The sequence below is a fragment of the Bos javanicus genome, chromosome 1 (assembly GCF_032452875.1).
Source record: "Bos javanicus breed banteng chromosome 1, ARS-OSU_banteng_1.0, whole genome shotgun sequence".
NCBI lineage: Eukaryota > Metazoa > Chordata > Mammalia > Artiodactyla > Bovidae > Bos > Bos javanicus.
Window position 1 is genome coordinate 29,580,175 of NC_083868.1, and position 22,411 is coordinate 29,602,585.

Consider the following 22,411-nt stretch of genomic DNA (forward strand, 5'->3'; position numbering starts at 1 on the left):
GAGAGAAGTTATATTTCTACCATTCAAACTCAAATCCAGACAGATAAGATTGATATAGCAACTTTCTTAATCTCTTGTACAAAAGAGAATTAGTCTGTCTGCATTTTGAATCTGACTCTACCTTCTTTGAAATAGTACATTTAACCAGTTTCCTTAATCAAGGTGAAATAAGGAAGAGTTACTAAAAAGAAGAGAAAAATACTATAAAAGAAGAAAACAGAAAGAATTTTTTGAGACATCCAGCATTATTAAACATAATTCTGTGAAATTTTAATATTCTTAATGAATAGGCTGCATAAGTTATTGTTTACTTTTAATTGCCTGATTACCTTTGGAATAGCTAGCTGTTTGCTAAATTGATGTCCAAAATTGTCTTTAAATCATTTGTGATTTGCTTTTTATATTGAACAGGACAGGTATTTGTCTAAAACAATATTGTACTACTTCAATTTTAAAAAATACTAAATGTTCTGAAACCTATCCTAAGAAATTAAACTTATACTTTCTTTAAGGGTTTTGTGCTAAATATTAATAAAATATATGAAAACTATTGTCTCCTTAAAGATAGGACATAGGGTATATACTTATGAACTCTATTTAAAAAATCATTCAATAAATTTATGTATAAATTGATCAGAAAAAAGTTTATTTTGCTTAAAAAAAAACTTTGATGTTAACCTTAATTTACCTAAGCAATTTACAAAAACGTGTAAACTTTTTTGACTGTATGCTTTATCAGTAGTAACTTTTCAGCACACTCCTCCATGTACGTATTTACTTTTCAGCATAAATATATGCCACGTTAGTAATGTGTTAATAAATACACAAAAAGAAACTAATTTTAAAATAAAGATAAAATAGTCAATATCTGGTTAAACTTAAAACCACTTTGATATGTGATTTTAATGCTTATCCTGGCTATAATAGCTCACTAAAATAGATATATCTATGTGATATTACATAGATATAAACGAAAGAAAATCAATGGCTATCTTTATTAAATTATAAAACTTATTTCTTCCAACTCATTCCACTATCTACCATCTTTCATGAAATATGAGTTATATATCTCATTTTCCCTGAAGTTAGTCAAGTGGTTTTGCCAATTAACCACAAGGTGATTCATTTATATTTATAATTATAACCAATGGGTTTAAGATAAACTAAAATTGGGACAATTTTAGAAGCTTGGCAAAAAATGCTCTAAGATACATGTGTATGCACATCAAACTTTCTTTATGACTGAAATTATGTGTGGTAATAAAAGCACAAAGATGGAAATTTTTTCTTGCTATTTTGCCCCAAATGATTTCCCCATAGCTAAACTTTCTTTGAAAGCAGCTATTTCAAATTAGTTGTTAAAATGTCACCTATACCCTGAAGGGAGTTATTTTTTATATTTGTTTATTCCCTAACTTCTGATAAGCATATGTGCAGAAATTTCAAGCATATATATCAATGTATCCTATATGAAGCTAAAACTTTTTCAGATACCTGTTTTTAACAGTAGTTGAACACATTTACCTTCTTCATGCTGTTTTTCTGTGTTATTGTGGCCACTTTTATTACTAAAAAAGAGCAATCATTTCACTTGATGGTCTGTGGCTTTTTGTTCTTTGCTTTTCAAAAAGAAATCACAGAATAGTATATGACTTTAAAGTTTTCTTAAAAAAAAAATAGAGATATGCATTCATGTCCTGGATGCATAGCTTTTAAATATCCTGCTAGTCATCATGATGTCATATACTCATTAACTAATACATCAAAGTACAAAGTACAAAGTGAAGTCACTCAGTCGTGTCCGACTCTTTGCGATCCCGCAAACTGTAGCCTACCAGGCTCCTCCGTCCATGGAATTTTCCAGGCAAGAGTACTGGAATGGGTTGCCATTCATTTCCTTCTCCAAGGGATCTTCCCAACCCAGGGATTGAACCTGGATCACCCACATTGCAGGCAGACTCTTTACTGTCTGAGCTACCAGGGAAGACTAATTAATATATCAATGCAAAGTAATTCTTAAATTAAGATTTATCATTAATAATTGATTTAGTCATGATGTAATATAAAAATGGGCTTCCCTGGTGGTTCAGCGATAAAGAATATGCCTATAATGCAAGAGATGCATCCAGGAGATGCAGGTTCGATCCTTGGGTCAGGAAGATCCCCTGGAGAAGGAAATGGCAACCCATTCCACTATTCTTCCATGGGAAATCCTATAGACAGAGTAGCCTGGCAAGCTACAGTCCATGGGGTTGCAAAAGAGTTGGGCATAATAAATGCAATTCACTATATTAACAAATTAAAAAAGAAATACCCCATAAGATATCACAGAATATTTAAGATCCAAATATCCACTCTCAGCAGAGATGGTCCCCACAAATTTCCTTCCACATTCTAACTTGTGGAAAGGACCTAGAAAGAAGTAAAAGACCAAATAATACTATAGTGTCTATACTAAAGGCTATTTTATTCTATGTAGTTAGGACCCTAGAAGATCAAACTAGATTCACTTTTATTTCTGAAAGGAACTTTAATAACTCAAGATAAGAGTAGAGCGTCTTCCTGCCTAATAGTTGTCACATTACAAACTCATGCTGACAGAAATATGATTACATTACTTTTGTACCTAAATGTAAGGTTCTAAGGAAAAAAAAAAAAAGAGCATTAGCTCTACTATGCTATCTCCTTTGAGATTCATATCTTATCTTTGAAGGAAATACTCAAGAAAGAAACTATTTTCATCTAGTGCTTTCGTAAAGGTTAAGACATAATAATTGTTTAAGCTCCACAAATGTGCAGTTGCCTTCGTAATTTTATCAAGTGCATTTACATAGTGCCAGACACATATGCAAAAAATAGAATTTAAAACTGAAACCATTAAATGATATCCATTATTTCTCATTCCAGAAACTTCTGAAACTTATAGGGGACAGATTTATCAAGAAGTTCTCTTTACCAACTAAAGAAAGAACAAGCCAGTCTCTGTTATGAACTGTCATTAGCAATTTAGCAGAGCTAGAAGGCAGTTCAGCCGAGTAGACAGAAAATTAAAACATGGGCAGCTCCTGATTGGAAATTTATTCATAGCAGGTAATGAAATAGCACAGTCAGGATCTCTGGTATTACTCAGAGTGAGAGATTTAATTCTGGTAACTCTGATGATGGCACTTGAATCAGAAATTATAAGTGGTGACAGGTTGTGACATATAGACAGGATGAAATGAGCATCAGCAACATATCTCTGTAGAAATTGATTCGACATAAGATCAACTTTTCCAAACAGTAAATATGATAATTTCAAAAATTATTCCAATTTCTCAAAAATTATTCCAAGTTTTCAAAAAAAGAGGCTTATTAGGATCATAGGTTAACCATTAACCCTTTTTATATCTACTTTTTAATGGAGTATAATATTTATCAATACATTGATATATGGAGTATATTATCTCCATATACTCACAGATAAGGGGTGAAAAATGCCCTGTCTTTTAAAACATGAAGTATAAATATAATTGCTGATTTCATCTGGATAATAAACAAACTAAAAATTATAAACAAGTCGCTATCCTAAGTATATAGTAATAGCAAAAGTTTGCGTTTTCCTGTGATCATATGGATGAAACATGTAGCTCAGCTGGTAAAGAATCTGCCTGCAATGCAGGAGACCCTGGTTTGATTCATGGGTCAGGAAGATACTCTGGAAAAGGGATAGGCTACCCACTCCAATATTCTTGGGCTTCTGTCATGGCTCAGTGGGTAAAGAGTCCACCTGCAATACAAGAGACCTGGGTTTGAACTCTGGGTTGGGAAGATCCCCTGGAGAAGGGAATGGCTACCCACTCCAGTATTCCGGCCTGGACAATTCCATGGACTGTATAGTCCATGGTGTCACAGAGAGTTGGACACGACTGAGCAACTTTCCCTTCCCTACATTCATGAAAAGAATACTCATTAAGTACAGCCACATACAAACAATGTTATTTGTATTTATAAATAATAATCATTAATATTCTGGATTTCCTATGCCTTTTTATATTTTCTAATTATCAAAAATGACATTATTACTTTTATATTGATTGTATTTTTTTTGAAAATTAACTATTTCAGACAAACTCTCTACCACAGAAATATAGCCGAGAAAAACAATAATATTTTCACATAGACAGTTATTTTAATATATCTCTTTTGAATTTGTGAAATGGCATATTTACTGTGTATGGATAAAATGTGTTAGATGTGGAAATTTGTGAAATTTTACCATAAAATTCTGATACTTCTAACAGTGAAATTAAAGGATACACTCCCCCAAATCTGTAACTGTTTGGACAATAACTTGCAGCAGAAATGATGCTGTGTCTGCTTCCAGACCTAGACCATAACAAGGAAAAGAGGAGAGATGTCACACTGACCTATGCCCCAACTGCAGATCTAAAAGTAAAATAATCAACTGCCCTTATCTGGAGTCACTGCATTGTGGGCAGGCTTGTTAAGCAGAAGTAAACAACCAAAAGAGCAAAGGACTTTAATCATGAATGCTGATTATTAAAACAGTTTTCACATGACACCAAAACAATGTTACATTACATATGCTATAACTAATGAGATGGGGCTTCCCTGGTGGCTTGGACAATAAAGAATCTGCCTGCAATGCAGGGGACCAGGGTTTGAACCCTGAGGTGGGAAGATCCCCTGGAGAAGGGAATGGCAACCCACTCCAGTATCCTTGCCTGCAGAATTCCCTGGACAGAGGAGCCTGGCAGGCTACAGTCCATTGGTTTGCAAGAGTCCAACATGACTGAGTGACTAACACTTTCCAACTAGTCAGAATAGAAGGAAGAGAATGTAAAACTATACAAGAGACATAAGAGATGTGGGTTTGATCTCTGGGTCAGGAAGATACCCTGTAGGAGAGCATGGAAACCTACTCCAATATTCTTGCCTGGAGAATCCAAAGGACAGAGCAGCCTGGCGGGCTATAGTCCATAGGGTCACAAAGAGTCGAACATGACTGAAGCAACTTAGCATGCATGCATTGAGAAAATAATTCAAAGATAAGAATCCTGGAATCTTTAGCATGTTATAAATTGACAAACCTAAATATTACATCATGAGAAATGCTGGGCTGGAAGAAGCACAAGCTGGAATTAAGATTGCCGGGAGAGAAATATCAACCACCTCAGATATGCAGATGACACCACCCTTATGGCAGAAAGTGAAGAGGAACTAAAAAGCCTCTTGATGATAGTGAAAGTGGAGAGTGAAAAAGTTGGCTTAAAGCTCAACATTCATAAAACGAAGATCATGGCATCTGGTCCCATCACTTCATGGGAAATAGATGGGGAAACAGTGGAAACAGTGGCAGACTTTATTTTGGGGGGCTCCAAAATCACTGCAGATGGTGACTACAGCCATGAAATTAAAAGACGCTTACTCCTTGGAAGGAAAGTTATGACCAACCTACATAGCATATTCAAAAGCAGAGACTTACTTTGCCAACAAAGGTCCGTCTAGTCAAGGTTATGGTTTTTCCTGTGGTCATGTATGGATGTGAGAGTTGGACTGTGAAGAAGGCTGAGTGCCGAAGAACTGATGCTTTTGAACTGTGGTGTTGGAGAAGACTCTTGAGAGTCCCTTGGACTGCAAGGAGATCCAACCAGTCCATTCTGAAGGAGATCAGCCCTGGGATTTCTTTGGAAGGAATGATGCTAAAGCTGAAACTCCAGTACTTTGGCCACCTCATGCGAAGAGTTGACTCACTGGAAAAGACTCTGATGCTGGGAGGGATTGGGGGCAGGAGGAGGACGGGACGACAGAGGATGAGATGGCTGGATGGCATCACTAACTCGATGGACGTGAGTCTAAGTGAACTCCGGGAGTTGGTGATGGACAGGGAGGCCTGGCATGCTGCAATTCATGGGATCCCAAAGAGTTGGACACGACTGAGCGACTGAACTGAACTGAAATATTATAGAATTATTTGTGTGAATTTGTATTTAGCTTTTTAAAAATTTGGCTTTGTAGGATTTATCTATGTTGTTTAATGATGTTGTAACTAAAAGCATAAATCTATATAGAAAATACTAATACTATAAAAATTAGAGGATTTAACATTTGAAATAAACAAAATATTTGAATTATAGAAATATATTTTGAATGGAACTATATTTACAAAAGTCTAAGCCTACATGACATAACAAAACCAAAAAAAAATCATAAGAAAAAAAATAACAAACTAAAATCATATATTGTATTTACCAAAAGTAAGCACTTGATAAAGATAATAGTTAATTCAATGAAGAAGAAAATAAGTATTAAATTAAGGTTTAAATATGTCTTAATTTCAATACCAGAAAAGTTTTAAAGACAGTTATGTATAATTCCTTTTCCTTAAAAAACCGGATAACTTTAAATGGACTTTGAGAGCTCAAGATACAGAAAAAATACAGTATAATACATATTTTAATAAAATAAAGTATCATAACATAGAAATCCACCTACTGAATGTATTTCTTTTCAAGATTCAGTTCCACACCAAAATTGTTTCAAAATATAAAAACTTAAACATTTAGTGTACTTCTCTGATAAGACACAGTTCTACAGGATAGAGACAACACTTATTCATCCAAATATGAAACGGAAAGCTTCATTAGTTGTATTTCTCGTTCACATTCTACTTTTAAAACATTTACTCAATAATGAAATTAAGAGTTGTATCATAGAATTAACATAGGTTCAGTCCTTTTTTTTACTTATTATAAATCTGTAATATAAAAAACAATGTTCAATAAGATGACACAAATACAATTCCCTTTACAGAGGGAATTGTATTAGTCCCAAAACTCTGCCTCCTTTTATAATGAAAAACCTGAGATCTAGAATGATTAATTTGTACCAGAGTGAAACCAGGCCTGGAACCCTGCCACCTGCTTCTGCCTCTTGTGTCTTTTCTCATATATTATGCTTCTTCATCTGACATGAGTGATTCCTATACGGCTACAAAATACAAAATAACGCCTGGTATTAAGAGTGAAGCAAAACAACTTCTTCCATGTAAAGTCATCTAATTTATGTTCAAAAATTAGAATTTTTCATTTTATCCAAGTATTTGCTGAAGCAGTTTTCTACCCTTTTGGTTTTCCATATGTGTGGTTATTTATTTGTGGTGTAACATCCAACAGAAAATTCATTAAATTCTTTCAGAAATATTATTTAAAAGTTAGTTATACATTACTTGACACCCTGCCACTTTTAATATACCTGAAAACATATTTTCATTATATTTTCACTTATGATAAAAGATGGATACAAATTGATAGTATTTCTAAGTTTAAAAACTTTTACCATATTTTGGAATTTAGATTTAATCACTTAAAAACCCTTCTAATTAGATGGCAAGTCAGAGATATGTTTTAATCTTAAGAAACTGAGCACTAAGCCTTAGTTTATTACCTGAAAGATGGTCATAACAATAGTACTTACTACGTATAAGTAGAGTTGTTGTGCATAATAAATAAAATATGTAGCTGCTGCTGCTGCTAAGTCGCTTCAGTGGTGTCCGACTCTGCGCGACCCCATAGACGGCAGCCCACCAGGCTCTGCCATCCCTGGGATTCTCCAGGCAAGAACACTGGAGTGGGTTGCCATTTCCTTCTCCAATGCATGAAAGTGAATAGTGAAAGTGAAGTCGCTCAGTCGTGTCCACCTCTGAGCAACCCCATAGATGGGAGCCCACAAGGCTCCTCTGTCCACGGGATTTTCCAGGCAAGAGTACTGGAGTGGCTAATATATCTAAAACACCTGGCACCATACCTGACGTATTACATACTAATGTTAGTTGTTCACAGAGTTTAACTGCTATTAAAAACATGATACTATTAAGATCCTGCTGCAATCAAAAACATCAGTAATATTTAGATGGCAAAACATAAAGTATTTTTAGTAGTCTACTTAAAACAATGTGTATTTTTCAATTAAAAGGCAATTTTCTATGTTTAATTCAAACTGATACAGTGTTCTTTAGATAATAAAGAAAATTCACATTAAACTTTTAAGTGGCAATATAACCAGTATATGTTAAATAGCATGTGATTTGTAAAACTGAAAGTTAGTGCAACTTACCACTAATACATGTGCTAATCAAAACAAGGTAGATTCAGTGTATGATAAACATTTCTCATAAAATGTTTTTAAAAGTTAAGAAACTAAATACCAGTGACAGAGTACACATACAATGAATTTGGTAAAACTCCTTGAATTATTTTTTGAACAAATAAGACATTTCCATATTATATGTACATACCTGGCGTAGGCAAATAACCGACTATCCCATAGAAGATGAGTCCCTCTAGGTCCATAATGAAAGTAACAGGATTCAGTCCCGTCAAACATATTTAGTCCATCTTCTGAATTTTTTGAGGCATGGCTGTGTACCACATCTAAGAGCACTGTAATACCCATGGAATGGGCTGTATCAACCAGTTCTTTCAGCTCTTCAGGAGTTCCATAACGGCTGAAGGTAAAAGAGACCGTAAAAACAAGATCACATCATATTTAAAGGAAACAACCAATTCTTTATTGACAATCAATTGTTTTACCAGAACAGTACTAGATACGTCAAATATGCAAATGTAGTATGATATATTAGACACAGGTCAAAGTTGCTTAATATTTCCTATCAGGCATTTTTATAAGCATTTAATAAAAAATAATCTGACTAATAACTGTAAATTTATAATCCAATAAAAATTCACATTTTGAGTAGGCAGATAGTAAAATTCCCCTTTTCCATACTCAGAGCTTCTGATTTCCATTGCCAAGGCTAATTGATTTAAGAGGCATGGTCATTCCTGTCTACATACCTGGCCATCCCTTTGTGTATGCATGACTGGGGTTGTGGAGTTCTTAGAATATTTCTTTGAATATCCTTAGTGGCTTAATTGAGGCCATCTCTCCTGCACTTACTTATTCCCAGACTGGAACACCCCAAGTACCAGTGGGCCCTGTCACCACGCAAGTAGGAAAGATGGGCAGTTCACATGTACATGGATTTGTGTTAAAAATGGTTTTCCAGTCTGTGAAATAGGAAACAAAACTCACTACCTAGAGGAAGGCTTTTCTGAACCTTTGTAAAGTCTCAGTATTGCAGTCAATCATAGCATCAGGGCTTCCCTGATGGTTCAGCTGGTAAAGAATCCACCTGCAGTGCAGGAGACCCCGGTTCAATTCCTGGGTTGGGAAGATTCACTGGAGAAGGGAGAGGCTACCCACTCCAGTACTCTGGCCTAGAGACTTCCATGGACTGTATAGCCCATGGGGTCGCAAAGAGTCAGACAAAACTGAGCAACTTTCACTTCACATCATAGTATCAACTTTTGCCTTTTAAATAAGTAATCATGCTTGTGATGAATTGATTTCTGTCTCTCTTCATCATGACCTACTGCACTATCTAATTTTGTTCTTTCCAAAAGCTTTAGGGGCTTGCAAGATGGCACTAGTGGTAAAGAACCAACATGCCAATGCTGGAGACATAAGAGATGTAGGTTTTAACTTTGGGTCGGGAAGATCCCTTGGAGGAGGAAACGGCTACCCACTCCAGTATTCTTGCCTGGAGAATCCCATGGACAGAGTAGCCTGGTGGGCTACAGTCCATGGGGTTGCAAAGAGTTGGACACAACTGAAGTGACTTAACACATACAAAAGCTTTAGATTTATGACACTCTACCCATTACTCTTCTTATCCTAGCTACCTGGCCTCTTTTGCCACTCACTGAAAAGCATGTTCAATGAATGCTGCTAAGTCTCTTCAGTCGTGTCTGACTCTGTGCGACCCCAGAGACGGCAGCCCACCAGGCTCCCCCATCCCTGGGATTCTCCAGGCAAGAACACCGCAGTGGGTTGCCATTTCCTTCTCCAATGCATGAAAGTGAAAAGTGAAAGTAAAGTTGCTCAGTCGTGTCCGACTCTAGCGACCCCATGGACTGCAGCCCACCAGGCTTCTCCATCCACGGGATTTTCCAGGCAAGAGTACTGGAGTGGGGTGCCATTGCCTTCTCCGTGTTCAATGAATAAACATCCCTAAAGTTTTATTCATTCATTCATTCATTCTACAAATACTTATTAAGCAGTCTACTGTGTGCCATTAATTTTTCTATGCTCTGTGATTTACCAGTGAACAAAATAAACATCACTGGCCTTATGGGATTTGTTTTCTAGTTAGGTGATAGGAAATAAATAAGCAAAATATGTGGAATATCAGATAGCAGTGACTGCTCAAAAGAAAAATGAAGCCAGGCCACTAGTGGGAAGGGAAGGTTTGCTATTTTAAATAAGGTCATCAGTGAAAGTTTTATGACACAGGCAATATTGATCGAAGATAAGAAAGAAGTAGGGAACAAGGCGTGCAAATATCTAAAGGAAGAGTGTTCAGAAATAAACAGGCATTGGAGACAGAAATGAGCATCTGAAGAAGAGCAAACACACTAGTGTGGCTGGAGTGTAATGATCAATCCAGATAACATGAGGCCTTATGAATCAATGTATGACATTTGGCTTTTATTTCAAAAGAGAGCTGAAAATTGTTAGAGAGTTTTGAGTGACATGAAAGTGACATGATCTGATTTTCATCTTAAACAGATGATGTTGGGTACTTTGAAGAAAGTAGTCCATGTGTGGAGGAGAAAGCCAGGAAAGGGAGAAAAGAAAATACAGAGTGACCCATTACAGAGCTAATGAAATGACTCAGGTAAGAAGTGGCAACTTGGACAGAGTGGTAGCAGTGGGAACAGGAGAAGCAGAAAGATTTGAATATATTTTGAAGTTACAGGTGGCTAGTTTTCTGATAGAGTGTAGTGCAGACCATACAGGGAAAAGTCAAGTATAATGTAGTTGGCTTAAGTAACTGAAAGACAGAAATGTCATTTATTGAATTAAGGAAAATAACAGGAGAAGAAGGTTAGAAGATAAGAACAGAAATATAGTCCGGAACAGGTTAAGTATGAGATACATATTAGATATTCCAACCTCAAATAGACACTGTTTGAAGTTCACAACAGAGGTGAGGACTGGGGAGTTCAATTTGGCAGTTGGCATATAAAGTGTATTTAAGCCATAAGAATGAATGAGTCTTCATGAGACCCTAAAGATACTTTATTTAAATACAGAAGGGAATGGAACCAAGGGCTGCACACTAGGAGGGCCCATCTTTAGTGGTCAGAAAGGACAAATGAAATAAAGAAGAAGCAACAAAAGATGTGAGAAAAACCAAAGGAAAGTTTAATATTCTGAAAGCCAAGAAAAGAAAAAAAGTTGAAAGAAGGTGTGAGTAATCAATTGTGCCAAATGCTACTGACAGGTCAAGTAAGCTAAGAACTGATGATTGACTTAATATGTGGAGGCCATCAGTACCTTAGATAAGAGCAATTTCAGCAAAGAGGTGGAGTGCCTACTTGGAATGAGCTCAAGAAAGAAGAGAAGTGGAGGAATTAGAGACAATAAGGACAGATAACTCGTTCAAGGAGAAATCCTATAAAGAGAAACAAGTAAAGGGATCAGTATCTTTTCTCTCTGTCTGGAATGCTGTCTATGTACTCCCACTTCACCTTTCCCCCCTAGATAAGCCCCCCTTTTTAAGACTGAAAACTGTTTATCTCTTAATCATGTTTTAAATCTCAGTTGCAACACCAGTTTAGATCTAATCTACAGTGGTCAAACCACTGGTTCTATGCTATCAGAACAATTTCCCATCTTCTCAGATTTTATTACAAGTGGAAATCATAATATATATATATGATTACTAGATTTTTGTCCAAGATCATGGCATCTGGTCCCATCACTTCATGGCAAACAGATGGGGAAAAAATGGAAACAGTGACAGACCTTATTTTCTTGGGCTCTAAAATCACTGCAGATAGTGACTGCAGCCACGAAATTAAAAGACACTTGCTCCTTGGAAGAAAAGCTGTGATAAACCTAGACAGTGTATTAAAAAGCAGAGATATCACTTTGCTCACAAGGACTATACTCAAAGCTATGGCTTTTCCAGTAGTCATGGACAGATGTGAGAGTTGGACCATAAAGAAGGAAGAGTGCTGAAGAATTTATGCTTTTGAACTGTGGTGCTCAAGGAGATTCTTGAGAGTCCCTTGCAGAGCAAGAAGATCAAACTAGTTAATCCTAAAGGAAATCAGTCCTGAATATTCATTGGAAGGACTAATGCTATAGCTCTAATACTTCAGCCACCTGATGTGAAAAGTTGACTCACTGGAAAAGACCCTTTGCTGGGAAAGATTGAAGGAGAAGGAAAAGGGCACCACAGAGGATGAGATGGTTGGATGGCATTCCTGAATCAATGGACATGAGTTTGAGCAAACTCCGGAGATGGTGAAGGACAGGAAAGCCTGGTGTGCTATAGTCCATGGGTTAACAAAGACTCGGACACTACTTAGCAACTGAACAACAACAGCGGGATTGATGTTTACATGCCACCACACTGTAAGCTCCCTGAGGCAAAGTTGGACTTGAGCAACCTGTGGTCATTCAGATCAGTACCTCTCCAACTGCACAGGACCCTCTGATGTTTTTCTGCTCAGAGTCATATTCCTTGGATTTCAACCTGGGAAGGACAGTTCTATGGGCAGTATAAATCCCACCAAGGGCCTTCTCAGTTACCTTCCTACATAAGTGAGTCTCTTTCTAGAAAAGGATATGAGCTCTAGCAAGGGGCTTCACTAAGTCAGTATTTTCTGACTAAAGCTTAGCCTCCAAACATGACAATTTCAGCAGGCTAACTGAATTTTCTGTACCAGAAATCATTTCATGAAAAGCAATCTTAAAACAGGCTAGTCTCTAAGGTTTGATGAGAGAAGAATCTATGATCTTAAAAGAAAATGCTCAGATTTTATTAACTCTGTTAACCTTAAAGTAGGTCATAAGATACCATATGAAATACAGAAATTCATTCCATTTTTTAAATTTTTTTGTTCACATAAGAAAATGGATATCATGTCCTTCATTTTACCTTGAAGCTGCAAAGAAGCTTGTGATTTGGTAACCAAAACTGGCATAGTAAGCATGTTCCATGATCGCCATCAACTGAATGCAATTATATCCTGTATAGGCAAAGGTCAAATAGAGATTAAAGGCCACATATTAAAAAAAGTAATAAAAAATATTTAAACATAGCCCCCTGTTTAAAAGGCATTAAGTTTCACACACAATCTAATGTCTGGTCATTTTAAAAAGCTCTACTACTTTAACATCTTTTTTTGTCTGACCTTCTAACACAAAATTGGACAGTTAGTTCTTGAGGGTTATAGTCTAGCTATTTGAAATGTCTTTATTTTAACAAGTAATAAATGATATGCAAATATACTCTTAATTTGGCTTTAGAATATTAAAGATGACAATCTGCATATGCTAAACTTCAGTTGCACTTGTAATATTCATTTCGAAGATTATGAAAGCCAAATAAAAGTAACTGATTGCATGCCATGTACATTATTTCACCTTTTTCTTTATATTTCTCTTATTTCTAGCCTAAGTTATACCATCAAATCAATTTTTCTAAAAGGTGGCTTTTATGAAGCCAGCATTAATGCTTGCACTTTCCACTTCCATTTTCCATTTTTAGGTGTTTCTAGCACCTAAAAAATTACTCACAGTCATCCATGTGTAAACCTGTGTGCACACACACACAAGTACACACACATACATCTTTCCTTAATCTATCTGAAAATGTTTTGCTTTAACTCTAAATGAACTGGCTCAAAAAGATACATATGTATTTTTAAAAGTTCTTAATAGTTAAAAATACTTATTAATGTGTTTTTAATGTAAGCAAATAATCAGAGTAGAGTAAATTTTGGTCTTCTTAAAAAACTAAAAAATTATTTTTCTTCAAAGAAAAATTTGGTAAAATTTTCAAATATGATTGACTGTCTTCTGCAGTGTACATGTACATAGAAAATATTCCTATTCTGTTCTCAAAATCTAATTCATTTTAGTATAATTTCTTGTGCACATATTTTAGGACATAATTAACGCTGGAACAAGTATAAATTCACATTCAGAAGTAGGGATTCATAAGTTTAAAGGACAACATAAACTCCATGATTCAGAATCTGTTGAAATGTTATTACCTTTGGCTTTGCTGTTAAAAAAGAAACAAATTAACTCTCTCAGTTTAAATATGTGTGTAAACTATTGCTCAATAATATGTCAAGTATAATACTTAATAACAAAATATAGAGTGTGTTTTTTATTTCTCCATTATGTAATAAGTATTAATCTTATGAGCAAATATCAACTTGTATATTTTATTATTCATTTTATGTCATTAACCATTCCTAAACTTATTTAACAAACTCCAGGAGATGGTGAAGGACAGGGAAGTCTGGCATGCTGTAGTCCATAGGGTCACAAAGAGTTGGACATGACTTAGTGACTGAACAACAACAAAATTATTTATGGCGAGAGTCCTGGACTATGAAATTTAAGCACAAAGAAAAAGAAAATGTCTGTTCTGCTGAAAGTTCTGTAAGATATAGGTCATAAACAATTTATTACAGTATGAGATGAGAGAACATCTCAAATATAAGAACCTTAATATAATATCTATTAAATATAATTCACATTAACTTCTCCATACATTTAATTAATTATGCTTTCTGGAACCTGACCTCACCATCTCAGGTAATCAAAATGCCTATATAAATGAAACCTTCATCATGAGAGACTTTCCTCTAGCCAAAATGTGGACTGCCTATTAGAAACAGACTAATTAAATGTAGTTTATTTTTCTGCCTAGCTACTGGAGCAGGTGCTAATATGCTGTGAAATGATGAGAAAAAAACCTATAAAAAGAAGATAACAGAGCATTCCCAATCAATAATCTGACACTATACTATTCACTCTCTTGTTTGTTCCCATGAGACAGGGTCTGTCATTAGACTACAATATACAAACGTCTAGAACAATGTGTCTCACACAGAAAGATGCGCCATAAATATCTGGCAGATAAGTCATACTACAGAAGCCATATCTACAGTGACTCTGAAACAAAATGAGTTCCAGTTACTTACCAATGTAAGATCTTTTCCCTAACAGACTAATCCGAACAGGCTATAATCAATGACCACTTAAATTGATAAAAAATTCTCTTCTGCAGAAAAGTAATTATGCTTATGTATTTATCTACAATTTTGGAAGCCATCAATTCACATTACTTAAAATTGAAATTGGAATAATATCTTGAATTCTTCTGTTCTATCTTTATTCCATTTCTCTTTTCTATGCTATCACTATTACAAGGCAATTTGAGAAGCCTAAAATAAAATGCATTTCTATTACATATTTAATCTCTTAACACAAAAAAAGACACTTGTAATTAGCTTTTCTAATAAGAGAACAGACTCATTAAAATTTTATCTGAATAAAAATCACAGTTATTACTTACCAAGGTCTTTGATTCTTGGTAGTACATTGCATGTAAAATGTTTATAAGAAGCTATTTTTCCTTCATAGGAAGAAATTCCCACGTGAGATTCATAAATTCGTAGACCTTTTGGCTTCTTTGGTTTGGAATGTTTAAACTACAGAATATTAAAATTACATATAGAATTAGACCAAAAATGCAGATATGACACTAACTGATTAAGCATATTAAATGAAATGAATTAACTCAAACACTTTGAAACTACTTTCACATACAAAAGGCACTGTCTACCTCCATTAAATTTTCTTTTGGGAAAAAAAAAAATCCTTGTTAGGATCATGGTAATAGACCTATTTTAAAAGAGAAGTCATGCAATGACTTATGGCTTATCACTGAGTGAAGATATATTTTGAACCTAAGCCTTAGAGAAAACATAAGAACTGTGAAATGCATATATAATGATTAAATGCAAAGCATTTATCAACAAGCTTCAATAACTTAAAGGACAGAAAATTGAGCTCAAAGATACTTATAACTCTTGTCAGTAAGACAGCCTTAAAAAATTACTTCAATTAATGTGAAACAGATCGCCAGCCCAGGTTTGATGGATGAGACAGAGCGCTCGGGCCAGTGCACTGGGATGACCCTGAAGGATGGGATGAGGAGGGAGGTGGGGGTGGTGTTCAGGATGGGAACACATGTACACCCATGGCTGATTCATGTCAATGTATGGCAAAAACCAATACAATATTGTAAAGTAATTAGCCTCCAATTAAAATAAATTAATTATTTTTTAATTACTTCAATTAATACATTCATGAAAAAACATACATTCACGAGACATCTTCATTGTTCCTAAGGACCCTGATTCTGCTTCAGACCCAAACAGTGAGAAATATTACACCACTGGAGTCTTTGATTAATTGAAATTTTATTTAAAATGTTTAAAAATCAGTATTCCTTATCAGGTAGTACACAGAGATTTACTGTTCTGCCCTACCCCTATTTCAGAAACACACGCTCAAATAAAAACTCACTTCTACATTTTATTGGCTACAGATGATGGGCTCTGATCTATGTATAGCAAACAGGTGCACTATGATGTAAAATATTAAATCGATGGTGAAAAGAGAAGTTGAACACGACTATAAAAGTTATAAAAGTAAAAGTTAATTTTCCTAGGAATATTGGGCAAGCATTTATTTAAAGATGTGTTGTTCTCACTTTATACGAGTATTCTGGATCCCACTGTATCCAATCATAGTTCACATTACTGCCTTCACGAGTCACATACTTCGCCCATGGTGAAATACGGTACAAGATTTCTCCACTTTTACTCCTGATAACAAGCTAAAAAGAGAACAAGATGTTATTGCCTTAAAATACTTCCAAAACTCTAAGCTAATGCATGACAGCCTATGAATACTGTGGCAAGGAAGGAATGGAGGAATGAGCTTAAGAATCTACACTGCCATCCAGATGTGTGACCTTAAGGATGTTAAAATTCTATGAACCCTGCTCTCCTCATCTGCCGTGGTATATGATCCTTAAAGTCATTTCCAGCTTGAATATTTTATGATTCTCTGGCAATTTCCATCATTGCCAACCAACCATTATAGTAGTTAATTAAAGTAAGCATAGAGTAGATAGCAAAAAGACATGAATATTATTGCAAGCTACTGTGAATAAATCAATCAACAGAAGGAACGAATCTTACTATGTTAAAAAAAAAAGGTGATGAGTTATATCACTATCTCTTCCTTTTTCTTTTCATAGCAATTAATGATAACATTTTCAAGAGGCTAAATGAGAAAAATGGGTTTTGATTAATAACTGCATTATGTAGACAAACACTACCTTTCAAATATTTTTTACTTTTTACTTCTTGTACACCTTATTCCAAGTATGCTTTACCATATGAAACCAAACATTTTCCTTTTTAACCATTTATTTCTATATTTGCCAATAGTATCACTAATGCTGTCAGTACAAAAAATAACAATAAAAATGCAAAGGCAATTTTTACAGAATCCACCAGTTTAGACTTAGTACTGAATATAGGACTTTGAATTTATCAGCATGGTTAGACAGCGAAGTGAGCTACATGAACAGAGTTTCCGAGTGACTAGAATATAGTTTTTTAAAGCTTTCTTTTTAAATTAATTAAGCCTTCCAAAAGCAGGCAGCGTGTAACAAAAAATGTTCAGATCAGGAACTAATCTAAACGCTGAGTGACCAGCACACCCTAAGCATTGAGCAAAAACATATTCCTCAGTCTCCTTTAATTGAGAAAAGCTCAAGTATGCATAATTACTGGTAATTAAATATTTGTAGAATGCTTTATAGTTTAGAAAGGACTTTCACAGTCATACCTCACTTGATTCCAGTGAATCTTTATAACCCAAATATTAAGTGAGATTAAATGAGCAGCCAGAGTCCCAAAGTTACCAAGTGGTAGAACTAAAAGCTGAGCACAGCTTCTGACACTCACTTCCTTTTGCTTAACAGGCTTTCATGGCACTTCCCTCAGACACAGAAAAAGAATAAATCATGATTTAAGATGGAGGGGACAGGTGAGCGGTAAAAAGACATGTCTAACTTACATGAGTTCAATTTTATCTCTTTAGTTATGCCTCCCACTTATTAAAGCCTATCACAGCTAAGTACTGCTATTATTCAAATAATTATCTCAAAAACATAAATGAATAAGATCAACAGTGTAAAGGAGTATTTTATCTTCCAAAATGTGTTCCTTAAGTCATGTACATTTCTAGTATAATACACACAGTGTTATATGTGAGAAAAGGCATTTTGCTCACTCATCAATCCAGGACAGGCTATGGGAAATGAAATACCAAAAATTGGTTTTCCATGAATAGCACCCTGCCTGATCCATCCACCTATCTTTTCTCTTTTTTGCAAATGACTCTACAATCCCCCCAAAGGTTGATCATGAATCAATTATTATTTTTCAAGGTATCTGCTGGCAGAGAGAATATTTAAAACTTCAAGCAAAGAACATATAAAATTTCCTTATGCTGAATATAATTTCCACATTCTTCAGAAAATTACTTATCTTACAGTACACATGAATGTCTTTGGAGGCTACTGAGTAATAGAAGCTGGAAGGAAGATTCCTTCTATGGGTCTTCCTCACTCCTACATATTTTGCTGGATATACTAACTATATAAGGTCCTATTGACTAGAGAGGCCATTTCTCAGAAAATGGTTTGTGGCATGCAACCCTGAGGAATGAGATAATGTTTTCCATGAACACAATGGACAGGCTTCCTTAAGCCTTCTATAACAGAAGGTAAATACTCCTCAGCTATGAGGCAAACTAACTGTGTGCATAGCATCAATATAGACCACACGGCATCATCCCTATAAGACTTGGAAGACAAGGGGAACTACTGCAAACGAGGGGAACTAGTGCAAGTCTCTGATTCAGGGGTCCTGTGTTTTCTACCAGAATCCATGAAACAGTACCAGGTTAACTTATCAGCTTGAAGGTACAACAAAATAAAATCCTATACCTAACAATGGATTATTTACTCATTCTTGAATGACTTTAATATTTTTGTTACCAAAAGTTCTATTTCTTCATTTCTATTAGTGTTTTATATTAGACATTCCTATTCATCAATTTTTATAATGTTGATGGTTGACATGGAAACTTTTAATTATCCAATTCTTTCCTTTTTTTTTTTTTTTTTTTTAGCAATAAAAGTAGAGCCTGGATCTCTGAATGATATGTAAAACAATGCTTCCCACCAAATCTGGATCATTTTACTGTAATCATTACAGAGAAGGGAAATAAAGTTCTCGATTCTTTAGACTCTTGAATTGAAGGGATTTCTGCTACAGAAGTTTAGGTTTTCCTAAGAAATATACTCGCTGAGAGTAGCCACCTCTCTTTGCCTTTGATTTGTTATTTCTAAATTGTTATAATAACCAACTAAGTGTATTATGAAAGTGAAAGTCACTCAGTCCTGTTCAACTCTTTGCAACCCCATGGACTATACAGTCCATTGAATTCTCCAAGCCAGAATACTGGAGTGGGTAGCGTTTCTCTTCTCTAGGGGATCTTCCCAACCCAGGAATGGAACCGGGGTCTCCCGCATTGCAGGCAGATTCTTTACCAGCTGAGCCACAAGGGAAGCCCAAGAGTCTTATAGTAAATCTAAATAACTCAAACTTGAGAGACAATCCAGTGGGTGAAAAATATGGTTTTTCTGGACTAAACTCTGCTCCCAAAATCTTTTCGGAGGGAGAAAGGGGAGAGATGAGTACACTTCCTGAATTTGTGCTTGCTTGAGTTCAGATTCAGATAAAAGATTTTTTAAATGAAATAAGACTTTATATCATTAATTTACAACTTCAAAATAGCACATGTTATATGGAAAATTGAAAAGAAAGAGCTAGCTTGACTGATTTTTCAACAATAAAGTCTAACAGTTGATGGACAGAAGCGTTTACTCAGTACTGCTGCTGCTGCTGCTAAGTTGCTTCAGTCGTGTCCGATTCTGTGCGACTCCATAGACAGCAGCCCACCAGGCTCCCCCGTCCCTGGGATTCTCCAGGCAAGAACACTGGAGTGGGCTGCCATTTCCTTCTCCAATGCATGAGACTGCAGCCTACCAGGCTCCTCCATCCATGGGATTTTCCAGGCAAGAGTACTGGAGTGGGGTGCCATCGCTTTCTCCGTTACTCAGTACTAGCAAACTGAAAATCTTATTCACTACTAATATGAGTATAAAACAGCACAGATATTCTAAACAGCAATTTGACAAAATGACTCTAAAATTTTTTAAAAAGTAATTCTCAAAGCAATTTATAGATTCAACGCAATCCCTATCAAGCTACCAACAGTATTCTTCACAGAGCTAGAACAAATAATTTCACAATTTGTATGGAAATACAAAAAACCTCGAATAGCCAAAGCGATCTTGAGAAAGAAGAACGGAACTGGAGGAATCAACCTACCTGACTTCAGGCTCTACTACAAAGCCACAGTTATCAAGACAGTATGGTACTGGCACAAAGACAGAAATATTGATCAATGGAATAAAATAGAAAGCCCAGAGATAAATCCACGCACATATGGACACCTTATCTTTGACAAAGGAGGCAAGAATATACAATGGATTAAAGACAATCTCTTTAACAAGTGGTGCTGGGAAATCTGGTCAACCACTTGTAAAAGAATGAAACTGGACCACTTTCTAACACCATACACAAAAATAAACTCAAAATGGATTAAAGATCTAAACGTAAGACCAGAAACTATAAAACTCCTAGAGGAGAACATAGGCAAAACACTCTCCGACATACATCACAGCAGGATACTCTATGACCCACCTCCCAGAATATTGGAAATAAAAGCAAAAATAAACAAATGGGACCTAATTAACCTTAAAAGCTTCTGCACATCAAAGGAAACTATTAGCAATGTTAAAAGACAGCCTTCAGAATGGGAGAAAATAATAGCAAATGAAGCAACCGACAGACAACTAATATCAAAAATAAACAAGCAACTCCTACAGCTCAACTCCAGAAAAATAAACGACCCAATCAAAAAATGGGCCAAAGAACTAAATAGACATTTCTCCAAAGAAGACATACAGATGGCTAACAAACACATGAAAAGATGCTCAACATCACTCATTATCAGAGAAATGCAAATCAAAACCACTATGAGGTACCATTTCACACCAGTCAGAATGGCTGCAATCCAAAAGTCTACAAATAATAAATGCTGGAGAGGGTGTGGAGAAAAGGGAACCCTCTTACACTGTTGGTGGGAATGCAAACTAGTACAGCCACTCTGGAAAACAGTGTGGAGATTCCTTAAAAAACTGGAAATAGAACTGCCTTATGATCCAGCAACCCCACTGCTGGGCATACACACTGAGGAAACCAGAAGGGAAAGAGACACGTGTACCCCAATGTTCATCGCAGCACTGTTTATAATAGCCAGGACATGGAAGCAACCTAGATGTCCATCAGCAGATGAATGGATAAGAAAGCTGTGGTACATATACACAATGGAGTATTACTCAGCCATTAAAAAGAATACATTTGAATCAGTTCTAATGAGGTGGATGAAACTGGAGCCTATTATACAGAGTGAAGTAAGCCAGAAGAAAAAACATAAATACAGTATACTAACGCATATATATGGAATTTAGAAAGATGGTAACAATAACCCGGTGTACGAGACAGCAAAAGAGACACTGATGTATAGAACAGTCTTACGGACTCTGTGGGAGAGGGAGAGGGTGGGAAGATTTGGGAGAATGGCATTGAAACATGTAAAATATCATGTAGGAAACGAGTTGCCAGTCCAGGTTCGATGCACGATGCTGGATGCTTGGGGCTAGTGCACTGGGACGGCCCAGAGGGAAGGTATGGGGAGGGAGGAGGGAGGAGGGTTCGGGATGGGGAACACATGTATACCTGTGGTGGATTCATTTTGATATTTGGCAAAACTAATACAATTATGTAAAGTTTAAAAATAAAATTAGAAATTAAAAAAAAGGAAAAAAAAAAGAAAATGAAAACTCTAATTCAAAAAAATGCATGTACCCCCCAAAAAAGTAATTCTCAATGACTGAGCAGTTCTAATTATAGAAGTTTGCCCTGTGAAAATAATCAAAGAAGTGCCAAAAGAACTATATTGTTACCTATTAATCTTAGTATTATATTTATTAGCAAAAAGAGAATGTTTGAATAGTGTATGCTTGTTAAAATTTATACAGTAAATTATATTGAGGGTTACAAGAAAATTATTTCAATTTATACAAAAGAATGCATGAAAAGTGAAAAGTGAAGCCACTCAGTCATGTCCTACCCTTTGCGACCCCATGGACTGTAGCCTACAGTCCTACCAGGAGTCCACCAGGAGTCCAGGAATCCTACCAGGCTCCTCCACCTTTGGGATTTTCCAGACAAGAGTACTGGAGTGGGTTGCCATTTCC

At 35.7% G+C, this 22,411-nt stretch overlaps 1 protein-coding gene across 1 annotated transcript in view; it reads right to left on the reverse strand.

Moving 5' to 3' along the window:
• GBE1 (1,4-alpha-glucan branching enzyme 1) overlaps positions 1-22,411 on the reverse strand; it is a 315,992-nt gene that overhangs the window by 144,414 nt on the left and 149,167 nt on the right. Inside the window, exons 4-7 of the mRNA XM_061431417.1 lie at positions 16,655-16,780; positions 15,452-15,587; positions 13,016-13,106; positions 8,300-8,509 (exon numbers count right to left, since the gene is read on the reverse strand). Of these exons, the coding sequence (XP_061287401.1) occupies positions 8,300-8,509; positions 13,016-13,106; positions 15,452-15,587; positions 16,655-16,780 (563 nt within the window). The remainder of the gene's footprint in view (positions 1-8,299; positions 8,510-13,015; positions 13,107-15,451; positions 15,588-16,654; positions 16,781-22,411) is intronic.